We start from the raw sequence: 21,756 nt of genomic DNA, 5'->3' as shown, positions 1-21,756 counted from the left end.
CCGCTACTCCTATGACAGAATGACTGACTGCCTGCTGTGACACTGCTGAGCTGAGGTAGGTCAGACAGTGTAATGTGTATGTAAATGTCAGTATATGTAGGTCAGTGTAGGTAGGTCAGAGTATATAGGTCACTACCGTCAGTGTAGGTAGGTCAGTGTATATAGGTCACCTCCGTCAGTGTAGGTAGATCAGTGTAGGTAGGTCAGTGTATGTCAGGTAGGTCAGTGTAGGTAGGTCAGTGTATATAGGTCACCAACGTCAGTGTAGGTAGGTCAGTAAAGGTAGGTCAGTGTATGTCAGGTAGGTCAGTGTAGGTAGGTCAGTGTATATAGGTCACCACCGTCAGTGTAGGTAGGTCAGTGTATGTCAGTGTAGGTAGGTCAGTGTATATAGGTCACTACCGTCAGTGTAGGTAGGTCAGTGTATGTCAGTTAGGTCAGTGTATGTAGGTCAGGTAGATCAGTGTATGTAGGTCACTACTGTCAATGTATGTAGGTCAGGTAGGTCAGTGTATGTAGGTCACTACCGTCAGTGTATGTAGGTCAGTGTAGGTAGGTCAGTGTAGGTAGGTCAGTGTATGTAGGTCACTACCATCAGTGTATGTAGTTCACGGGCCAGCCAAAAAAAAGTCTGCGCCACATACTAAATTCTCCACTCTATCCAAAATAAAAAAAAAGTTTTCGCTTTAGTTTTATTTTAACTTTTTGGGGAGGGAGGAGTTAAACATTGACTTGGAAATTCCATTCTGATTACCTAATATTCTACCAAGATTAGTCAGCTTGTCGGCTTCTGCAAAGGATGGCATACAATCATTTTTAAACCCTACTGTTATCAAGCTGAGTGATAAGGACACAATTATTGACTGGTACCTTTAGGATACTGAGATTGATTTACTAAAGGCAAATAGGCTGTTTTCTTTGCAAAGGAAGGTACACCTTGCAAGGGGATTTGCCCCCAGAATTTATGGAACGCGGTCGAACGCTGTATCCAAAAAGGCCCAGGCCTAGAGCAGCACTTTGCAGGGGGGCAGCACAAAAAGAGTCCCCACCGGTTTGCGTTGTTAGTGTAGCGCCAGTCTTCTGGAGCGGACTGGGCAGAGAGGCAAATAAATTTATTGCCCCCATAAAGCGGCCACACTGCTTCCGGCATTCCTGCAACTGTGGGGGGGGAGACGGTGCTTCAAATTTTGGCTGTCTTATCAGCCTGGAACAAAAAAACCTTCCTCACTGTCCCATACCTCCCAACTTTCTGAGATGGGAATGAGGGACACCTATCAGCAAAATATGTAGGCATAGGACACACCCCTTGCCACGCCCCCTTAAAGGAGAATTGTACAAAAAAATAAGATTGGTTAAACCCACAAGTGCTTTTTTTACCACTACTATTTCTTCATATTGGCTTTTGGAATTTACAAATGCAGCAATTTAGAAATCAGATGAAAGGTTTAGCACTGGGAAACACTTTTTGATAGATAAAAAGTGCATTTTTAAGGTTTTAAGGTTTATAAGGTTTTTCACCTTAATGCATAGCAGGTGAAAAACCTTGAGGGTTTACAACCCTTTTAATACTATTTACAGTAACTACTAATGCTGCCATAACTAATAATTAACAAAACATGTTTCATTAGATCAGGACTAATTGCAGATTCACTGACGCATTGCACAATTATTGCACAATTATTATCATTACCTACTGTTTATATAATAACATAAGCAGTTAGGAAGCTTTGGCTCGGTAGATTTAGGTATTGACTTAAAATAAAGCCACCATAAGATGATAGTTTTCACAAAGCAGTTCTTAGTTTATGTCCTAAGTTAAAGAAGAATTTCAGGTTTGGAGATGTTATGCAAAGTTACAATGGTCCATGCATATGCCATACCTGGCCAATGCCCCTGGAAGCTTGAAAGCACTGAAGGAGACACCATTACTTTGGTGAGCTCTACTTGCTTCTGGGTCCAATGCCATGTGACTGCATTCTAAAGGCAGGAGATTGGCCGCTTGGCACAGACATCATTTAGAGACAACTTTGCAATTTCTGAATAAATGCAAAGCATTCTGTGATTGGACAAGGTGGAGAGGTGGGGCCGTGATGTCAGCTTGTACCAATGTAACTATGTATAAAATATCTATACATGGGCCTGGATTCACAAAGCACTTACGCCGAGATACGCGATAAGCGAGATACGCCGCGTAAGTGCAAATATGTGCCGTCGTATCTGTGCGCCGTGCCCACAAAACTAAGATACGCCTGAAAATAGGCTTCATCCGACCAACGTAACTTGCCTACGCTGGCGTAGAGTGGGCCCATATTTACGCTGGACGTATTTGGCGCTCCCATTGATTTTCTATTCACATATGCAAATGAGGGAGATACGCCGATTCACGAACGTACGTCCGTCCGGACGTAAAGTCATACGTCCGGCGTAAAGTTATGCCCCATAAAGGAGGTGTAACTCAGCAGCATCCATGCAAAGGGCTGCACCAGGGAACACAAGCCGACGTATTTTACGTAGTTTACGTAGGACGTGAATATGACTAGGCGTAGGTTACGTTCACGCCGTAGGCAGTGATCCGACGTATCTTAGGCAGTTGTTCCGACGTGATTGTGAGCATGCGCACTGAGGTGCGCCCATGGGACGGCGCATGCGCAGTTGGCGATACGTATCTGTCTGGCGCTCGGCCCATCATTGGCATGGGGTCACGCCTCATTAGCATGGCTCACGCCCACTTCCACTTACGCCGACTTAAGCCTTGGAAACCCAGCGCAGATTTGGAAGCACTGGCTTTGTGAATTCAGTGCTTGCCTCTCTGCGCTGCATCGGCGTAGCGTAAAGGAGATATGCTACGGCGGCATAAATATGCGCCACTGTGAATCCGGGCCATGGAGTTTATCTTTAACCACTTGCTGCCAAATCACGTAACTGGTATATCATTTGACTTCAAGTGGTTGTACCGGGGTGCTGCAGCTGCAGGCATCCTTGTACTGTTTTTTTAGAGGCAACGTTCAGGCTTTCTTGTAATAGCAATCAGAGCAGCTAACTAGCCACTCGATTGCTATTACAAGCAGCGGGAGGGGGCTTCCCCCCTCCTGCCGCTTTCTACGGCTCTCTCTGGCTCTCCCATCCCACCGGAAGACAATGAGCTACTAGCAGACACATCCGCCGGCTGGTCAGAGACCAATACAAAGCCGTAATTTGGGGGTTCTAAATAGTTCTAGGTAGTCTTCTAGTAAACAAATACATAAAGTGTAAATGAAAAGTGCCAGAAAACGCCGGTCTTCAAGTACTTAAACTGTATTGAAAGGCAAAATGTATTCTGCAGTCCTGGATAGAATGGGGAGCAGTTTGGACTGTCAGATTTTTATTGCTGTCTATGTCCCCACTGCAGAGATTCACTCTCTCTCTATTTTTCTTGGTGACCATTGTAAAAATCAAGGTAAAATTCAACATTTTGGTTGTAACTAAAGCAGGATTAGAGGGTAAACCTTCCAATGGGGGTGCTTGTTCCAGTGCCAACTGTCTAAGAAGATGTATACCTTAGAGAGATTTCCTATTACTTCCTGTTGCGTCTATAGGACAGAAAGTGAAGGGAAATCACCTAATTTAAACACAGATAGCAAGAAAAAAAGACCTGATGGGGTATTAACTATTCCATACTCTTTTTAAAATTAAAAATATTGTCTCTTTAGGATATTATATATATTTATTTATTTGTGCGCATTAAAACACATTCAATTGTATTTTTTTCCGAAAATTTGTGTTTGAAAGCCACTGAGCAAATATCTCACGATATAAAAATATGCAACATCCACCATTTTATTCTCTATGGTCTCTGCTTAAAACGTATCATGTTTGAGGGTTCTAAGTAGTTTTCTAGCACAAAAAAAAACAACATAATTTTTACATAGGAGGAGAGAAATGTCAGAATAGGCTTGGGAGGCAAGTGGTTAGACCCCATACACACTACACTACAGTATGTTCACAAGTCCCCTCTCCCGCCGCCATCCGGTGCTTCTGCGGGCTCTTCCGGGGCCCGGAGAAAGAATCGTCCAGCGCCAGATGGGAAACATAGAGATGACTGGTGACCAGATGTTCACCAGTCATCTCTATGACCATTGGAGGCCCGGAAGCGATGTGATGACATCTAGTAAGCATTTGCGATTGCGGCTAGTAAGCATGAGATCGGTGAATTTTTTTCACAATCTCATGCTTTCCAGCCTGGAGGAGAGATGTGGGGTCTTATTGACCCCGCATCTCTCCATAAAGAGGACCTGTTACACACTATTCTTAACGCATGACATGTTAGGTATCAATTTACTCGGCGTAACATCATCTTTCATATTTTAACAACAAATTGGGCTAACTTTACTGTTTTGTTATTTTTTAATTCATGAAACCATTTTTTTCCAAAAAAAGGCGTTTGAAAAATTATTGCGCAAATACCATGCAAGATAAAAAGTTGCACTGACCGCAATTTTATTCCCTAGGGTGTCTGCTAAAAAAACATATATAACGTTTGGGGGTTCTGAGTAATTTTATAGCAAAAGAATGATGATTTGTACATGTAGGAGAGAAGTGCCAGAATAGGTCCGGTATGGAGGTGGGTATAAAAGCCCTGTATTGAAGTGGTTATTATCTAGAATTCAGATTTTAAACATACACTATATTACCAAAAGTATTGGCACGCCTGCCTTTACACGCATATGAACTTTAATGGCATCCCAGTCTTAGTCCGTAGGGTTCAATATTGAGTTGGCCCACCCTTTGCAGCTATACCAGAATGAATGTTTGGACTATTTTCCTAGAAGCGCAGACACCATAATCCCCAGAACCTCACACCATGATCCCCCAAAATGATTTGGACCAGTGCACAAAGCAAGGTCCATAAATACATGGAATGCATTGGCCATTGGCTGCCAGCGCTGACCGCATGCTGGTTTTCAGCATGTCCCTTCAACAAAAGGCGGTCTTCCGTCAGAAGGACAGATGTACATGTGACGGTATTATGATGATATCCCCGTCAAAGTCTTCCCTTCTCCCCATAAAGGAAATCACCCCAATATTCCACGAGGAGGGATATTCCTGCGATCGCCCAATAAGCCACACATGAGTCAGTGCTTACTGCTGGAACAAGACAGACTTTAATGGTATAACACACAGCTTATATGTAATTTCCAAAACTGTTACAATGACAAATCTCCGCCCCCTCACACTGGGGCTTCCATACAGATCATAGGCAGACATTTCGGAGCCGACCCTGAAAACACATTTTCTTTAGATAATGACATCAGTGAAGGTAATTACTAGTTGTACAGAATACATTATCTAGACAGCCTGGCCCCGCATATAGAAGAGATAATTACCACAATAAGGTAATCAGAATAATTAACATGAGCCACTTCTAATCACAGTAAACAGTAACCACAGGGCTCCTTCACACACACAATTACCCTTTGAAATAGGACTGGCTGAGGAAGGGTCATTAACATTTCAAAAGCCTGTTAGCAGAGGGGTGAGTCACACCTGAAATCACCTGTTACACTTAACACACACACACAATATTACTTAGCAGGGAGAATTTAAACTGAAGCATTCTTCACAGTACACACTGATCGAATCTCAGCCATTTTCTGTTGAGCTGACCGATATCAACCGTTTTTTTTGCCGTGAGTACTTGGCTTAAACCACAACAGGTTTGTTTGAGATTTATATATAATATATAATAATATATATTTTCTTTCTTCTAGTTCGTTTGGAAGGCAGTGGTAACGTTACAGTGATCTTACAAGCATTATCCTCATCCAATTCTGTTGGAAATTGGTCTAATGTCAATATTAGCTGCAATGGAAGCCCTTTGTTTCAAAACCCATTTGAGAATGCAACACAATTGCAGGCACAATGGACATCACCGGAAAATCTAACATCTGTTAACATAACGTGAGTAGTCACACTTTGATGAATTAACTCCAATAGCACTAAAAAAACAAAAACAATAATAAACCCAAAAGTGGAATAGATTGCAGCTTATCAATCCTTAGATGTAGTGGCTATATTAGTTTTAAATTTAGCTTTTTTTTACTTTATTTTACCAGAAGATCCAGGCCAGTAACACTCTTTAATTATGGTGCCTCCACTCAGGATGGAGACACCTTTGGGCCTCAGGATTGTTAGTCTGAGGCCTCGTACACACGACCGACAAACTCGTCGTAAATTAAACATCGTTTTCCTCAACGAGTTCCTTGTGAAGCCTCGTACACACAACCGAGTTTCTCGGCAAAAACCAGCAAGAAACTTGCTGGGTTTTTTTCTTGCCGAGGAAACCGGTCGATTGTACACTTTTCGACGAGGAAACTGTCGAGGATTTCGTCGAGCCAAAAAGAGAGCATGTCTTCTTTTTCCTCTACGGCAATGGGGAAATTTGGCTCGCCGAGATCCTCGACAGCCAACAAGGAACTCGACGAGCAAAACGATGTGTTTCGCCCGTCGAGTTTCTCGGTCGTGTGTACGAGGCCTTAGGCTTGTCGAGAATCTTGACAAGCTTTCTTTGCGTACACACTGTCAAGACAAAATCTCACTTACCTTGTCCCCTGGATCCTGCAATGCCTCCCCGCTGTGTGATTAAACTGTGTCCTCCTCGCTCGATTCACAGTGCCGAGTGCCGCCGAACTCCGTTCCCTGTGATGTTATGACGCACGGGGCGGAGATCGGCACCAAATTCAAAAAAGTAAATACACACAATACATACAGTATACTGTAATCTTATAGATTACATTACTGTATGAAAAAAATAAACACCCCCCTTTGTCCCTAGTGGTCTGCCCAGTGCCCTACATGCACTTTTGTATAATAAAAACTGTTCTTTCTGCCTGCAAACTGTAGATTGTCCATAGCAACCAAAAATGTCCCTTTACATCAAAAGTGGTTTTAGAGCAGCTAGAAAACAGCGATAATAAATTAGAATCACTTGCAGAATTGAGCGATTTGTGGGGAAATTCGTCATAAAACAATAAAAGTAATGACAGCGACAATTCTGCAACTGAGCAAATGTCAGTGTTTTTGATTTGATTACATTATTGAATCATTTTTATTATAATTACATTATTATTTGTTATAATTATTTATAGTTATTTATTATATTATAATTTATGATTTTGTTTTTCAAATTTTATCATACCCGGGATGTCTACTAGACTCTTGTTTGGACAGATTTAAGTGAGTTATTCCTAAGAATTGCAGGCCTACAATGTAAAACACCAAATTTCCTTGCAAAATAATGGTACCGCTTTCAGCACCTAAAATCTGACATAATCATACCGCCAGGGAGGTTAAAGTTACTAAAAAAAAAAACATATGTACTGGCTGGATCACCAGGTGAAAATAAGGGATAAAAGCCTAAAAAAGAAAACAAATGCCGCCACCACATCCAAGAATTGGTGAGCTACAATTTATGTAATTTTTGTTTTCTGGTTTATAACTTGCTTTAAATGTAAAATATATCCAAAGGCTTGTTTTTATGTTGTTGTTTTTTTATTATTATTGCATAGAGTGGCAAGGGGTTATAATCATTGATAGGTTTTTATTGCTGTCTGTGTTAAGCCTCGTACACACGACCGAGAAACTCCACAGAATCCATCAAGAAACTTGGTGGGAGAGCTTTTTTGCTGAGGAAACCGTAGAACAAGTTCTCTTTTTCCTTGACGGGAGTCTCAATTACCTCGTCGTGTTCCTCGTCGGGCTGGTTTTCGACGAGAAACACAATGGTGTGTATGCTAAGAAACCCGCGCATGCTCAGAATAAAGTATGAGACGGGAGTAAAAGTAGGGTTTGTAATGGAGATAGCACATTTGTCACTCTGCAACAGACTGAAAAGTGCAAATCGTCTCTTACCAAACTTTTACTTAACACGCAGTAACATGAGATTAGCAAAAGCAGCCCCAAGGGTTGTGCCAGTGGAATCGAACTTCCCCCGCCGGTGTATGTGTTGTACGTCACCGCGTTTGAGAACGAGGAGATTTTGTCTTGACCGTGTGTACGCAAAGCAAGCTTGTCGAGTTCCTCGACAAGCGTAACAAGGAACTCGTCGAGGAAAACGATGTGTCTCGCCCGACGAGTTACTCGGTCGTGTGTACGAGGCTTTAGGGTGATTGACTTTCCCTCATTATTCTGATCATCAATGTCACCCGGAATGAATGTGAGGGTAATTCCAAAATGTAGAGTTGCCTCTAAGCTGGGCTTAAAGAGCAACGTACATATACGTTGATGTGCCCAGCTGTGCCATTCTGCCGACGTATATCGGCGTGAAGGGGTCCTTAAGTGGTTACAGCCGGTCGGTACCGGGTCCCCAAAGTCTGGGAGATCAGGCACAAAAAGGTAACTCGAGTATAAGCCGAGGGGGGCATTTTCAGCACAAAAAAATGTGCTGAAAAACTCGGCTTATACTCGAGTATATACAGTAATTACTTAGAGGCTGATTTACTAAAGACAACTAGTAAATTAGGTAAATCTTCACTTTGCAAAGAATGCAATGGGGTTGATTTACTAAAGGCAAATAGGCTGTGCACTTTGCAAAGTGTAGTTGCACTCTCTATGTGCAGTTGCTCCAGAGCTTAGTAAATGAGGTAAAGCTTCACTTTGCAGAGTACCCAATCACGTGCAAGGAAAATTAAAAAAAAAAAAAAATTAGCTTGCACATGATTGGATGATGGAAGTCAGCAGGGCTTCTGCTCCTTTACCATATAGGTGTACACAGCCTATTGCATTAGGGTGTGCACTCCGAAATCAAACACACATGCATGCGTGTGTGTGTGTGCGCATGTGTATATAGACTGACAGTGTCAGTAGGCCAGAGATTGGTCAGTAGGGCAGTGGACAGTGTCAGTAGTTTTATTTTTAATATTTTTTTTTTTTAGCATTTAAATGTTTAATATTTTATTTTTTTACAATTTTTTAGAAGCCCCTGGCACACCCTGTGCGCACACCTATGTCCTTTACTAAGCTCTGAACAACTGCTCTTGCAAAGTGCACAGTCTAGTTGCCTTTAGTAAATTAATCAGAATTAAATCCCGCTTAACATTCGCATCTCCCGAAGCCTATATACGTTCAGGAAGAAGCTGAAGACCTGGCTATTCTGCCAAGCATTTCAATCCTAGGCCAATTTTTCTTCGCTGATTTCTTGTTCTTTTCTCCCTTCTCTTTTATTTATGCTCCCCTCGCCAGAACATCCGGGCTATTTTGTCACAAAGCGCTTTGGCACCACCGACCGGTGGTATATGCGCGCTTCCCAAATAAATAGTAATAAATAAATAAATAAAGAATTAACATGTGTATTAATAACATGCCTATATATATATATATATATATATATATATATATATATATATATATATATATATATATATAAAACTCAACTTTTTTTATTTATTTTCAGAGCTCACATACACAACAATGCCAATAGTACTTTCATTGTTTCCAGAACATTAAATCAAGGTAAGTTAATGTATTACAGACTTTCTTTCTTACTTTCCTACCTGTCCTCAGGCCCTACCAACAGTACATGTTTTTTGATGGTCTTCAAAAAAGCTAAAGGAAATATATTTAAACCTATGGCCTGTGACCATTTATTTTCACTATAAGAATGTGTGAGGGGAAGGGCTAAGTTATTTGTAGATGTAAAATGTAGTATAATAGTTGTGATTCGTTAAAGGTCTACATTTTTCATAAAATGGGTGGCAAAACAATGCATTGCCTAGGGACATTCTCTTCTATTTACCTTTAAATATGTTTTAGGGAAATGTTTTATGTGCATACCTAAGATGTTTCTGCTATAAAGGCGTATAAGTATTAACAGTAATAAAAGTAATAAATGCCATAAAGGCTATGGTATGTTGATGTTGCAGTGCCCAGGGCTGGACTGGGACAGAAATTTGGCTCTGGACTTCATCCAGACTGGCCCACTTTGACAGGTCTCTCCCATGGCAGCCGGGCAACTCCCACACCCCCCCCCCCCCGGCCACCCGCACCCACTCTCCCCCTTCACTAGCCACTAGCCATTCTACTTTTATTAGAGTAGAACGGCTGGTACTGGTACTCTTATAGGCAGTACCAGTGGGGAAGCTAGACATTATTTAACCCGGGGCAAAGAATCAGTTCGGTGCCCCCCCCCCCCTTATGGGACAAGATTAGGCAGAAGTGAGAAACTCTCAGACCATAGCTGTTGAGTCAGCTGTCTGTCCCCTCCCCCATGCTCCTCTGTCGTCCCCCCTGCTCCTCTGGTCCTCCCCCTGCTTCTCTGTTCCCCCCAGGTGAACGCTGCGGGGAGGGAGTGGAGGTGAGCGCTGTGGGAAGGGAGAGACAGAGGAGCAGAGGGAGGCGGCAGTCCACTGTCACTGAAGCCGGCCCACTGAGCCATCGGCCCACCGGGAAACTCCCTGTAGTACCTGGCAGTGCCTCAAATTTCCTAACGTAAATCTTCACTTTAATGGAATGCCGTACTTAGTAGTAGAAATGTGCAAGAAAAAGAAGAAGGGTCGGGTAAGTTTTGGCTCCAAAAGGAAGTGCTGGAGCTTTGCATGTCAGGAGAGATTGGCAAATAAGAGGAAACTTCAAAGGTGCACTTTGAAAGAATATTTCTCTTTATTTTCAAAAGTGGGAAAGCATAAGCCAAAGTTTTGGGATCGTGTACTGTAAGATCCCTCTCTCAAAGTAATTATATGCCTGACATTCAGCAATAAGTCATATATGCAGGCTTTTTTTCATTTCAATATTTTTTATTGATTTTAAAGATTACAATAGACATTAACAAAACTTTATACGTCCAAGTACAAATACAAAGTGCTGTAACATACAGTATCTCACAAAAGTAACTACACCCCTCACATTTTTGTAAATATTTTATTACCGTATTTATCGGCGTATATCGCACACTTTTTTGCCCTGAAAATTAGGGCAAAATCGTGGGTGCGCTATATACGCCGATACCCGCTTCCCGCACCGTGTTTAAATGCCTGCGCCGACATATACCGAGCGCAGTACACTCGGGTACATTCGGCCAGGCTCAGCTTCGCTCGTAGTCACGCTCTGTGATATTTATGCGTGAGAAGCTGAGCCTGGCCGAATATACCCGAGTGTACTGCGCTCAGTATAAGTTGGCGGGGGCTTCAAACTGAGCGCGGGAAGCGGGGATTCGACATGAAGACAGCACGGGAGAAGTCAGGAGGACACCACCGAGGCCGCAGACGGACGCCGGACCAGACGAGGCCCGCCGATGGACGCCGGGCAAGACACCAAAACTGTAAAGTAGTAAAATGTAATAAAATGTTTTTTTACAGGATTTTGGGGCTAAAATTAGGGGTGCGCGCTATACGCCGGAGCGCACAATACTCCGATAAATACGGTATGTCTTTTCATGTGACAACACTGAAGAAGTGACACTTTGCTACAATGTAAAGTAGTGAGTGTACAGCTTGTATAACAGTGTAAATTTGTTGTCCCCTCAAAATAACTCAACACACCATTAATGTCTAAACTGTTGGCAACAAAAGTGAGTACACCCCTAAGTGAAAATGTCCAAATTGGACCCAAAGTGTCAATATTTGGCCACCTTTATTTTCCAGCACTGCCTTAACTCTCTTGGGCATGAAGTTCACAGGTTGCCATTGGAGTCCTCTTCCACTCCTCCATTATGACATCACAGAGCTGGTGGATGTTGTTAGAGTCCTTGCGCTCCTCCACCTTCCATTTGAAGATGCCCCACAGATGCCCAATAGGGTTTAGGTTTGGAAACATGCTTGGCCAGTCCATAACCTTTATCCTCAGCTTCTTTAGCAAGGCAGTGGTCATCTTAAGTCTCGTACACACGATGCAAATTTGGAATAACAATCCATTTTTGGAACACGTCGTCTTCTATGGGCGTTATATAGACGACGTAGTCCTTATTTGGAGTGGTGGTGCTGATCTTTTTTCATTATTTGTAGACCACTGTAACAATAATGAGCTAGGCCTTTCGTTTACGCATGTCTTCGATAAGGACAATTTAATTTTTTTGGATTTGGTACTTTCACATGATCAGGAGGTCATTACCACTAGTAACCATATTAAACCTACTAGTGGTAATTCATATTTACATTTCAATAGTTGCCATCACTCGTCGTGGAAATCAAATATCCCATATGGACAATTTAATAGGCTACGGAGAAACTGTTCAAAGATACAGGACTACATGACCCAGGGCCTTACTATGAAGACGAAATTTAGAGAGAAGGGGTATCCACAAGAATTATTAGATGATGCTTTCAATTCCAACATGATTATTAACAAAAAGAAGAAGGTCATTAAGGACAGGGTCGTAAATAATATAAGGTTTATTTCCACTTTTAACACCGAACATAAAAATATAAGTAGCATTATTAACAAACATTTCAACATTCTTCAACTAGACCAATATCTGTCTTCTTCCCTTCCCCCTAAACCCCAGATTACCTTTAGAAGGGCACGGACCATCCGGAATATCATTGCACCAAGTAAAGTCTCTAAGAATAACCCCACTCGTCCTTTAGATATTCGGGCCTACTTCAATAATAAAACCGGTATCTTCAGATGTGGTAAAAGAGGATGTCTTACTTGTCAGTCTATCTCTAAAGGAGGGACTGATTTTATTAAAACCAAAGACTGCAGTTTTCCGATCAATCAATTCATTACCTGTTCAACGGAATTTGTTGTTTACGTGTTGCGTTGTCCTTGTAATTTGCTTTACGTAGGAAGGACAATCCGTACTTTACGGATACGAATAGGCGAGCATAGACGCCTTATCAAAAAGGGCTGTGACAAACACAGTGTACCTAGACACTTCCTGCAGGCCCATAATAAAGATTTTAAGTGCCTGGAGGTCATGGCGATTGAGTCCATTCCAATAGGGTCACTTACGGCTAATGAAAGATTTTCCCTCCTCTGCAAGAGGGAAACTTATTGGATCTTTCGGATGGGTTCTTTGTCACCAGGTGGCCTTAACGAGGAGCTAGATATCCTCAGCATTACGAACGAAACTTGAATTAAATTTTAGTATACAGAGCTTATGGCTCTTTTTATTCAACGTCATGTTTTTAAAAAATGATAGTTTTTATAGATAAATGTGTTCATGTCACTAATATTTATGTTATGAGTTGAGTACATTGTGTTTTGTATTATATTTTTTATTTTTTATTCTTTATTTTTTATATATTTTTTATTTTTATATTGTATTTTTTATTTTTTATTTTATTTTCATTCATTTTCAATGTATGTATTATGTATTTTTGTATATGTGCTATTATTATTTTTTGTATATGTGTCACTATTGGGTGTTTCTAGTTTAATATCAACAAACATAATAATTGTAAACTCAATATGTTGTTTTTTTTAAATAAAGAACCGAATGGTGATGGTGGGGTTAATACTTTAAATCCGTCCCCCCGCCCGCCATTATCCAATGGGATTGTTACATGTTCCTATTTTAATCTGGTGGTGTTGCCTGTCCGTGACTTTGACAAAGCGTCTGGCACGCGAAACATGTCAGTCACGGCTCACCCCCATCTCGTTTTATGCCCCCACTTGTTTACAAGAAGCCAATGCTGAGATACTGACAGTCTGGGAATTCCTTCAGTGACGTTCAGCATGTTGATTTTACTGCTCGTCTATCTCTTCCACTGATTGGCCCCTGGAGTCACATGACCCTCGAGGGATAGAGTCCGGACTTCATTCCCTTCCCCTTCATGTGACGCAGCGGTGATTCCACCCCTCCCTCCTCGCTTCTGATTGACGCGGCGGCGTCCTCGTATTGGCACGGTGGTTCCCATCCAGGATCTCCCTCACTGCCCTACATCCTTCGTTGCGAGGAGTGATCCCACCCCCATCGGCCTCCCTGTTGGATTAGAACTACAGCCATTTCTCCCTCGGCAGGTGAATAACATCTATGTTCACTCCCAGCGTGGATGCTGTCTCCCCGCTGTGTGTTTTTCATCTCCCTGCTTAGAGGCATACTAACGGCTGTACCACCTTCATATACTACAGAAGTGTACTTTGGTTGGAAGCTTTCTCCCAGCAGTGATTTCAGGTTGCTATCCCACTATCACCATATGGTTACTGTTCAAGTGTTTGGGGACTTTGCAATAGATTCGCTTGTTTAAACTTTCTGCCTAGTGTGCAGTTTTTAATTTTTCAGTTCATGTGTATATTTTTGCACTACTTTAAGACTATAAAGTGATTAGTACTCCACCCTCGAGCGCTGTATTTTTTGTTTCGTACACACGATCAGTCCATCCGATGAGAACGATCATGTCAGAACGCGGTGATGTAAAACACAACGACGTGCTGAAAAAAACTAAGTTCAATGCTTCCAAGCATGCGTCGACTTGATTCTGAGCATGCGTGGATTTTTAACCGATGGTTGTGCCTACTAACGATCGTTTTTTTCCCATCGGTTAGGAATCCATCGGTTAAATTTAAAGCAAGTTAGCTTTTTTTTAACCGATGCTGTCACCACCTATCAGAGTGTGTCCACATGTGACTCTCAAAACCCAGATCATTATAACATAACCAGTGTAGCACAACCAATATAAATTTACAATCAATAATAGAATCCAATAAAAAAAAGTCCCCAGTTTTGTGTATGAAATTTCCCCCTTGGGATCCTGAGAGACATCCTAACAGGCGATTGTGACTCTATAGTGGGGTCATAATTTGGAGGTGAGCAGGCATTCCAGCCAGAGGTGGTCATCACTGAATTCACTGGATTATATGATTTTTGAAGTAGTTTTTTAAACTATCACTTTGCGTTGCACAGCAGTGGAATCCTCTTGAACATACCAGCCCACCTGGCTGCCTTGTAAAGTTGGACAACAAATTGGGTTTAGCTGTTGGCACTGTCCCTGCAAGCTTTCTGGATATCGCATCTGACAGCCTTCTGCCTTTTATGCCCTGGGAGTATAAAAGTACTTACACTGTACCTGGAATCCTGCTGCTGTGGACAAGACTGCTGTTCAGGGCTCCTGCTGTCCAGGTCTTCCCATGCTATCCAGGGCGTCTCCTAGAAGAGACTGAAGGCTAGTGAATATCCCTCTCTTCAGCTTCTCTATTTCCTCAGCTCCCAGCCCCGGGTCCCCTCCCAGGTTCCACGACACAGCCTAAGCACTCCATCTTAAACCCGACGAACGCCCACCCTGGCCAGGCTCCACCATATTTATGGGCTGACCCAACCACTTTGCTAGGCCTCCTGCCTGGAGATTGGTCAGATTCCCATAAAATTGCAGATTATAGCCTTATCTCCTCTATCCACTAGCTTCTAAAAACTTCCAGTACCTTCTAGAACCAGGGGGAGCTACCAGAGGCTTGACCTGTAGAACCCTCCAGCCTGAGCTTACCAGACTCACACAAACTACTGTAAATCAGAATAAATGTGTGCTGCATATATTTATTTAGTTACTTTTAAAATTATGATCTAAACATTCTTTTCTCTTTCTTTTAGCTATCGTCAGTCCAAATCAAACAACAATTGGTAAGTTAAATTTAACGTCTAGTTATTTAGTTTTTCTGTGTTCTGTTACACTATTTAAAAGCACACTTTTCTAATTTTCATTAAAAGGCCATATATGCTTATGTCATCTCGGTCGCTCCTAGAGTTCCAAATTCTGTGAGCTCCAGTATATAAACGTTGGCACTTCACAGTAAGAAGCATTAGCCAGCTGTGCCTACCTATTTGCCCCTCACTATAAAGGGCAGGAACATCCATGGCACTGCAGAGAGGTGTTGAAGTTTGGGTGCATCAAGGGTACTCCATCAAGGGGCCTTGGGAAGAGTTTTAATGGTACATGCTTTTTGCTCTTTCGTTTCTGACTATTAGGGAACTTGTATGCTTTATGTAGATCTTTCCGCAGTGGAGACAGTTAGGCCCCGTACACACGACCGAGTTTCTCGGCAGAATTCAGCCAGAAACTCGATCGGAGCTGAATTCTGCCGAGAAACCTGGCGTGTGTACACTTTCAGCCGAGGAAGCCGACGAGTTCCTCGTCGAGCCAAATAGAGAACATGTTCTCTATTTCCTCGTTGTTCAATGAGGAAAGTTGGCTCGCCGAGATCCTCGGCGGCTTCACACAGAACTCGACGAGCAAAACGATGAGTTTTGCCCGTCGAGTTCCTCGGACGTGTGTACGGGGCCTTATACTGTTCTATTCACTGTTCAAAAAAGATCACCCTTCCTGTAGAATTGGAGGTTTTTGAGGCACAGGAAACAGTGTATGTAAATATCCAGTGATGGACACCGGAGCAGGGAAACATGGACGATTACTCAGTAGAGTAACCAAAAATGTATCATACAAGATGATACATTGTATACATGCAGTCCCTTGTACGACGTATGGCTCAGAAATTTGTAAAGAAGAAAAAGTAGTCAGTTCAATACTGTATCACAGGTAGAAAAGACCCAACAACTAAACTACATTTTGGTCTATCCAAGCTGCAAATATTACCATCAATTCTCCCTTTAACAGAATCACATGCTTGTGTTTTATTTTATTAAATGTTGGACCATGATAAAGACAGAGCCACACATTTATAATTTGATTAAAAACTGAACACCAGGAGAGCAGCTAAAAAAGGTGAATTCATAATGTGTGAAGCCTCGTACACACGACCGAGTTTCTCGGCAAAAACCAGCAAGAAACTTACTGGGAGATATTTTTTGGGCGAGGAAACCGGTCGTGTGTACATTTTCGTTGAGGAAACTGTCGAGAAACTCGACGAACCAAAAAGAGAGCAAGTTCTCTATTTCCTCGATGGGAATGGAGAAACTTGCCTTGTCGAGTTCCTCGACAGCCTAACAAGGAACTCGACGAGGAAAACGATGTGTTTCACCCGTCGAGTTCCTCGGTCGTGTGTACGAGGCCTGACTGTTTTACCTGCAAAAGAGTTCTGATTTTGTGTAGTCATTTTCTTGCTCCAGCATCCTCCCATCAGCCCGCACAGCCCAATTACCAATGCCCAGTGCCCACTACCAGTAACATAGATTAGTCAATAAAGCTGGCCATAGATGGATCAAAATTCAGCTGGTTCAGCAGGGATCGGATGAATTTCAATCCATCTATGGCCATTCCCTATCATGAGAAGTCAATCTAATGATCGACTTCTCACAAATGGGCTTGTTGGAATATGTTTGTTCAATCAGGACTACAGACTATTGGCTGCAGTACTTATAAGTTTATTCTGACAGCAGAGGGGTCCTGTCATGGAAATTTAGCTGTACGCAGAGTGCACAGCCATATCTCCCGTGCTCATAATAAGCACACATTTTGTCTAATGATATAATGCATCTTACCCCATCATTCTATTTCCTGTTCATTCCCAGTAAACAGACATCACCCCAGCTACATTCTCAGCTCCGTCAGCATCACTGCCCAGCGACTAGTGAACTCGGCCTTTTTATTCGTAAATAATAAAAGCTTTGACAAACAGGAAGAGATGGCTCCAGCATCCAATCTCCTCCTCCTTGGAAAGTGACATTACAGGATGTGACCTCCACACAGGAAATGACCAAATAAGGATGTGAAAACACAGGATGTGACAATACAGGAAATCCTTCCAACAGGATTAGTTAATACAAAAGAACAACATGAATAATACAACAACCAATGAACACAGTTCCTGTTGATGAGAGGTTATCTGCAGGTGTATGCCCACGGCACCACAAATATGTTAATCAGGCATACAGGGGTGACATGAGCGCACATCTGCTAAACCGATAATGTGTTTGCAGAGCGGACACATCCCCCCAGATGAACATTTGTGCATCACACAGGGGCCCTTTCGCCGGCAGACATATCCTCACTCTGCAAACTCCTCTCTCCAACTTCAGGAACATTTCCACTACCTACCGGATCTCAACCAGCGTCAGTATGCCCCAGTCAGCTCTTTAGAGAGGGTTGCGGGAGAACTAACACTGGGAGACACTATGACAATACATATTAAAATACATCTTCATAAAATTTCCACAACAGTTCCCACTGTCAGAATACAATAATACATCGGGGAGGATTCCTCCAGTCACCTCACTTGTGTGGATAGAGGGATCTATTCAATTTTCCTTGTACGACCAGCCTAAAGCTAGCCATAGACAGTGCGATTTTCTTTCAAATTGGAAGCCCTCCCGCTGAGCTATTGAGTTCTCCCGGTGGGGGAGCATGGGGAGCTGTCCTTGCCAGAAGAACACAAAGTGATTATTGCTAGCGTCTATAGCTGCTGGCAATAATCGTCTAAAAAATCTGACATGCTGGTTGTACCCAAGTTGATTGATCAACTTTGGTACACTCAACCTGCCCGTACATGGTTTGAATCTCGGCCAGCCGTTGCTGAACCCGGCCGAGATTTGAACCGTCTAAGACTGGCTTTACTCTGGCTGAGACCACACCTCAATTTGAAGATTGGACAATGAAAAAAAGCAGTAGCAGACTTATATAGTCATCCCTCTGCTATCTGGAGAAACACTTGTACTCCAGCACACCAGTAAGTTTGTAAATATATCCTATATTCTTGTACAACCTTGTAGATGGTCATACACAGACGAAACCAGTAATAAATACGGCTAATGCTAGTTTATACAACTGATCCATTGAGTCAGAATTCACACTATGGGGTTGATTTACTGAAGACAAATATACTGTGCACTTTGCAAAGTGCAGTTGCCCTATGCATGTGCAGTTGCTCAAGAGCTTAGTGGATGAGGCAACCCTTCACTTTGCAAAGAACACCCAATCACTTGCAAGGAAAATTAAAAAACAGCTTGCACGTGATTGGATGATGGAAGTCAGCAGAGCTTCTGCGCATTTACTCAGCTCAAAGTTCACAGTCTATTTGCCTTTAGTAAATACACACTTAGTGTAAAATGCAGTGTACAATTACGCAAGGACGCACCAAAAGCAATTGTTTTCTATGGGGTCCATTAACTAAAACTGAAAAGTGCAAAATCTGGTGCAGCTGTGCATGGCAGCCAATCAGCCTCTACCTTCAGCTGGTTCAATTAAACCTGGAAGCTGATTGGTTTCTATGCAGAGCTGCACCAGATTTTTCACTCTCCAATTTTAGTAAATCACTCCCTGTGTGTCCTGCACACTTCAATGCAGCCCAGAGCAGACGTTGCTGCATTTTATCACAGCGCACTGTACTGGATTGCATGTTACTGTACAGCGGCACAGCACATCGCTCTGTTGTACAGTGAGATGAATCAAGTGTATTTTTGTGCACTTCAAATAAAGCTCAGTGAAAAAAAAGCAGGGAGCTACTGCAGCCAGAGTAGACAGCTGGCGGAAAGAAAGACATTTTTTAAAGTATGGATGTTGTTAGTTAAAGGGGTGGTTCCCCCTAAAAACTACTTTGTTTAATTACACTGCCCCCCCCACATTACAATCCGATTAAGGCTATTATTATTTTTTTGATGCTGTACATACCTTTGTACAGCATATTCACCCGTGCATCCGGGTTGCGAGTCCCGCGGGAGTGGGCGTTCCTAACAGGTCTGTGATTGACGTTTTGCCCAAAAACAAGCTCCCCCCGTCGCGTAAGCCGCGTCACGATTGGCAAAAGGAGCCGAACGGCGATGCGCATGCGCAGTATAGCGCCGACTCGCCGTTAATCGGATTGTAATGTGGGGGGGCAGTGCAATTAAAAAAAGTAGTTTTTAGGGGGAACCACCCCTTTAAGATTACAAATTACATTATCAGGATACGCAGGGAGTAGATTATTATTTACTTTAAGCTACGTGAGAAACTTGTACATTTTTCTTTTCTTTTATCATTTCAGCACCAAGCATCAACAACAGCACAGCCCACACTTCTTCTTTAACCACAGGTATATTTATAAAGGAAAAATTAAATGGCAACTTTTACATTTTAAATAAATAGAGTAGACCTGTGCATTGCCAGTGCCATATCTTTGTCTCTAGTAGCATATACAGTGAAACCTTGCATCGCGAGTAACGCAGTTAATGAGCGTTTCGCAATATGATCTTTTCAAGCCTATGCAGTACCGCATTTGGCCAGAGGTGCGGGGGGGAAGGCTGGATGGTGACACTCAGAGACGTTTGGAAATACTCGGAAATGCTCTGTTCCCGAGTATTTCTAAGCCTTTTCGGGGGTTTCTGACTGCATCTGAACAGTCTCCTAGTATTTCTGAGTCTCACCAGGTGACTCTTGCCACATGCAGTATTGCATACAATAGAAGTGGAACATATTATCTTTGTTTCCATTGACTTCTATGGGGAAACTCGCTTTGATATGCGAGTGCTTTGGATCACAAGTACTTCACTCCACTGCCACTTAGTTTAACCACTGGGAGCGAAGAAAATACTTAAGGCTTTTTAGGAGTATGTGACTTACTACAGTTGTGCTTGCTGATTGGCTTAGTGATGTCACAAGTTGATGGGAAGAAAAATAAGTTCCTTACAAATGACCATGTTGTGTATAGGGAATGTATATGCCTGTCTATGCTGTATCAGCAGAAGATGGCAGCAGGTGAGCCTCTACTAATTAAGCCAATCACTTGGCAAGATTAACAGGTATTTTCTGTAGTTGCAGAAAATGAACTTAGCTTGAAAAAAAATAAAAACCAATGTAGGCTCAACATCTAAGGAAAATGTTACATTCTTGTTCTTGGGTTTGCAGCAGATACAATTCAAGAAAAATCACAAGGTGCATGACGCATGTGTAGAACTGCAAAAAAAAAAAAGCCAAATATTAATTAAATGTCTTTTTCATTTCAGCCATGACACCTGTAAAAACAACAAGTGCCAGCTCTGCAGTCCAGACCAGTCTCCTAACTGTGGCTTTATTTCAGATCCTCGGCTTGCTTATCATTACAAGCAAGTAAATGTCCCGAAGGCTCCCGTTCACTACCTACACCGTATGGACATATTCAAAGCTGTACATATGTTTGTGAAAACGCAATATTTTATGTAATGTCCTACAGGGCAACCAGCAGCTCAACCAGTATAAATTATGTAAATTTTTATTGAACTTAAAAACATTAATCATAGCAAGAAGGAATCACATTTTGCAGCTTAATGCAATATAACAGAGGGGGGAGTCAAATTTAGTTTTATCTTTATCACTTTGATTTGCACTACAGAAATAAAACTAACTTGTGTTTAGCCGCTATGCATTTTACTGTGTAATGCACTGCCATAGAAAGCCTTATGGCCCTCCTGTATTTGTTTTTATCTATCAAGAATCACAGAGAGTGGTTAGACGACTCCATTCGATGGAAAACAAAACAGAAACTCACCTTGAACCTGCCTGGACTTTCAAAGCAAACATAGCCGAAGGGGAAATTGCTTCTTTAGTAATTCAGTAATCTAACATATGCAGAAGAGTCAATACTGCTAGTTCTAACTACATTAGTAATGATAATGCATTGCAAAAAACCTTGGTAGCAGAATCCGCACCTGTAATGCCATCCATCTTAAATATAGCATGATTATTCTATTTTTTTGTAGATTTCTAAACCCTTTTTAACAACTTTTTCCTCCAGGTAAACCTATATTAAAGTGGAAGTAAACCCTCCAATCTTTTTCAGCCAAGAAAGCTGCCATCTTGGCCTTTGTTCAATCTTCAACTGCCATGAAGCTGCACATGTGATCAGTTATGACACCAAACATTGGATGGTTTGACAGTTTGGTTGAGAGCACAACCAATGTGTAGTTAGCATTCCCGGCATGCCGGGAATGTTAACAGTTTATTTAAG

At 42.1% G+C, this 21,756-nt stretch overlaps 1 protein-coding gene across 1 annotated transcript in view; it reads left to right on the top strand.

The window, feature by feature from the left end:
• LOC120915461 (placenta-expressed transcript 1 protein-like) overlaps positions 1 to 21,166 on the top strand; it is a 29,735-nt gene extending 8,569 nt beyond the window's left edge. The window contains exons 2-6 of the mRNA XM_040325997.1: positions 5,748 to 5,937; positions 9,428 to 9,486; positions 15,497 to 15,526; positions 19,819 to 19,866; positions 20,777 to 21,166. Of these exons, the coding sequence (XP_040181931.1) occupies positions 5,748 to 5,937; positions 9,428 to 9,486; positions 15,497 to 15,526; positions 19,819 to 19,866; positions 20,777 to 20,883 (434 nt within the window). The 3' untranslated portion in view covers positions 20,884 to 21,166. The remainder of the gene's footprint in view (positions 1 to 5,747; positions 5,938 to 9,427; positions 9,487 to 15,496; positions 15,527 to 19,818; positions 19,867 to 20,776) is intronic.
• Positions 21,167 to 21,756: the final 590 nt, after the last annotated feature.

Source organism: Rana temporaria, chromosome 10 (genome assembly GCF_905171775.1).
Source record: "Rana temporaria chromosome 10, aRanTem1.1, whole genome shotgun sequence".
NCBI classification, from domain to species: Eukaryota; Metazoa; Chordata; class Amphibia; order Anura; family Ranidae; genus Rana; species Rana temporaria.
The sequence above is the reverse complement of the archived record's forward strand: the minus strand, read 5'-3'. Positions and strand labels throughout refer to the sequence as shown.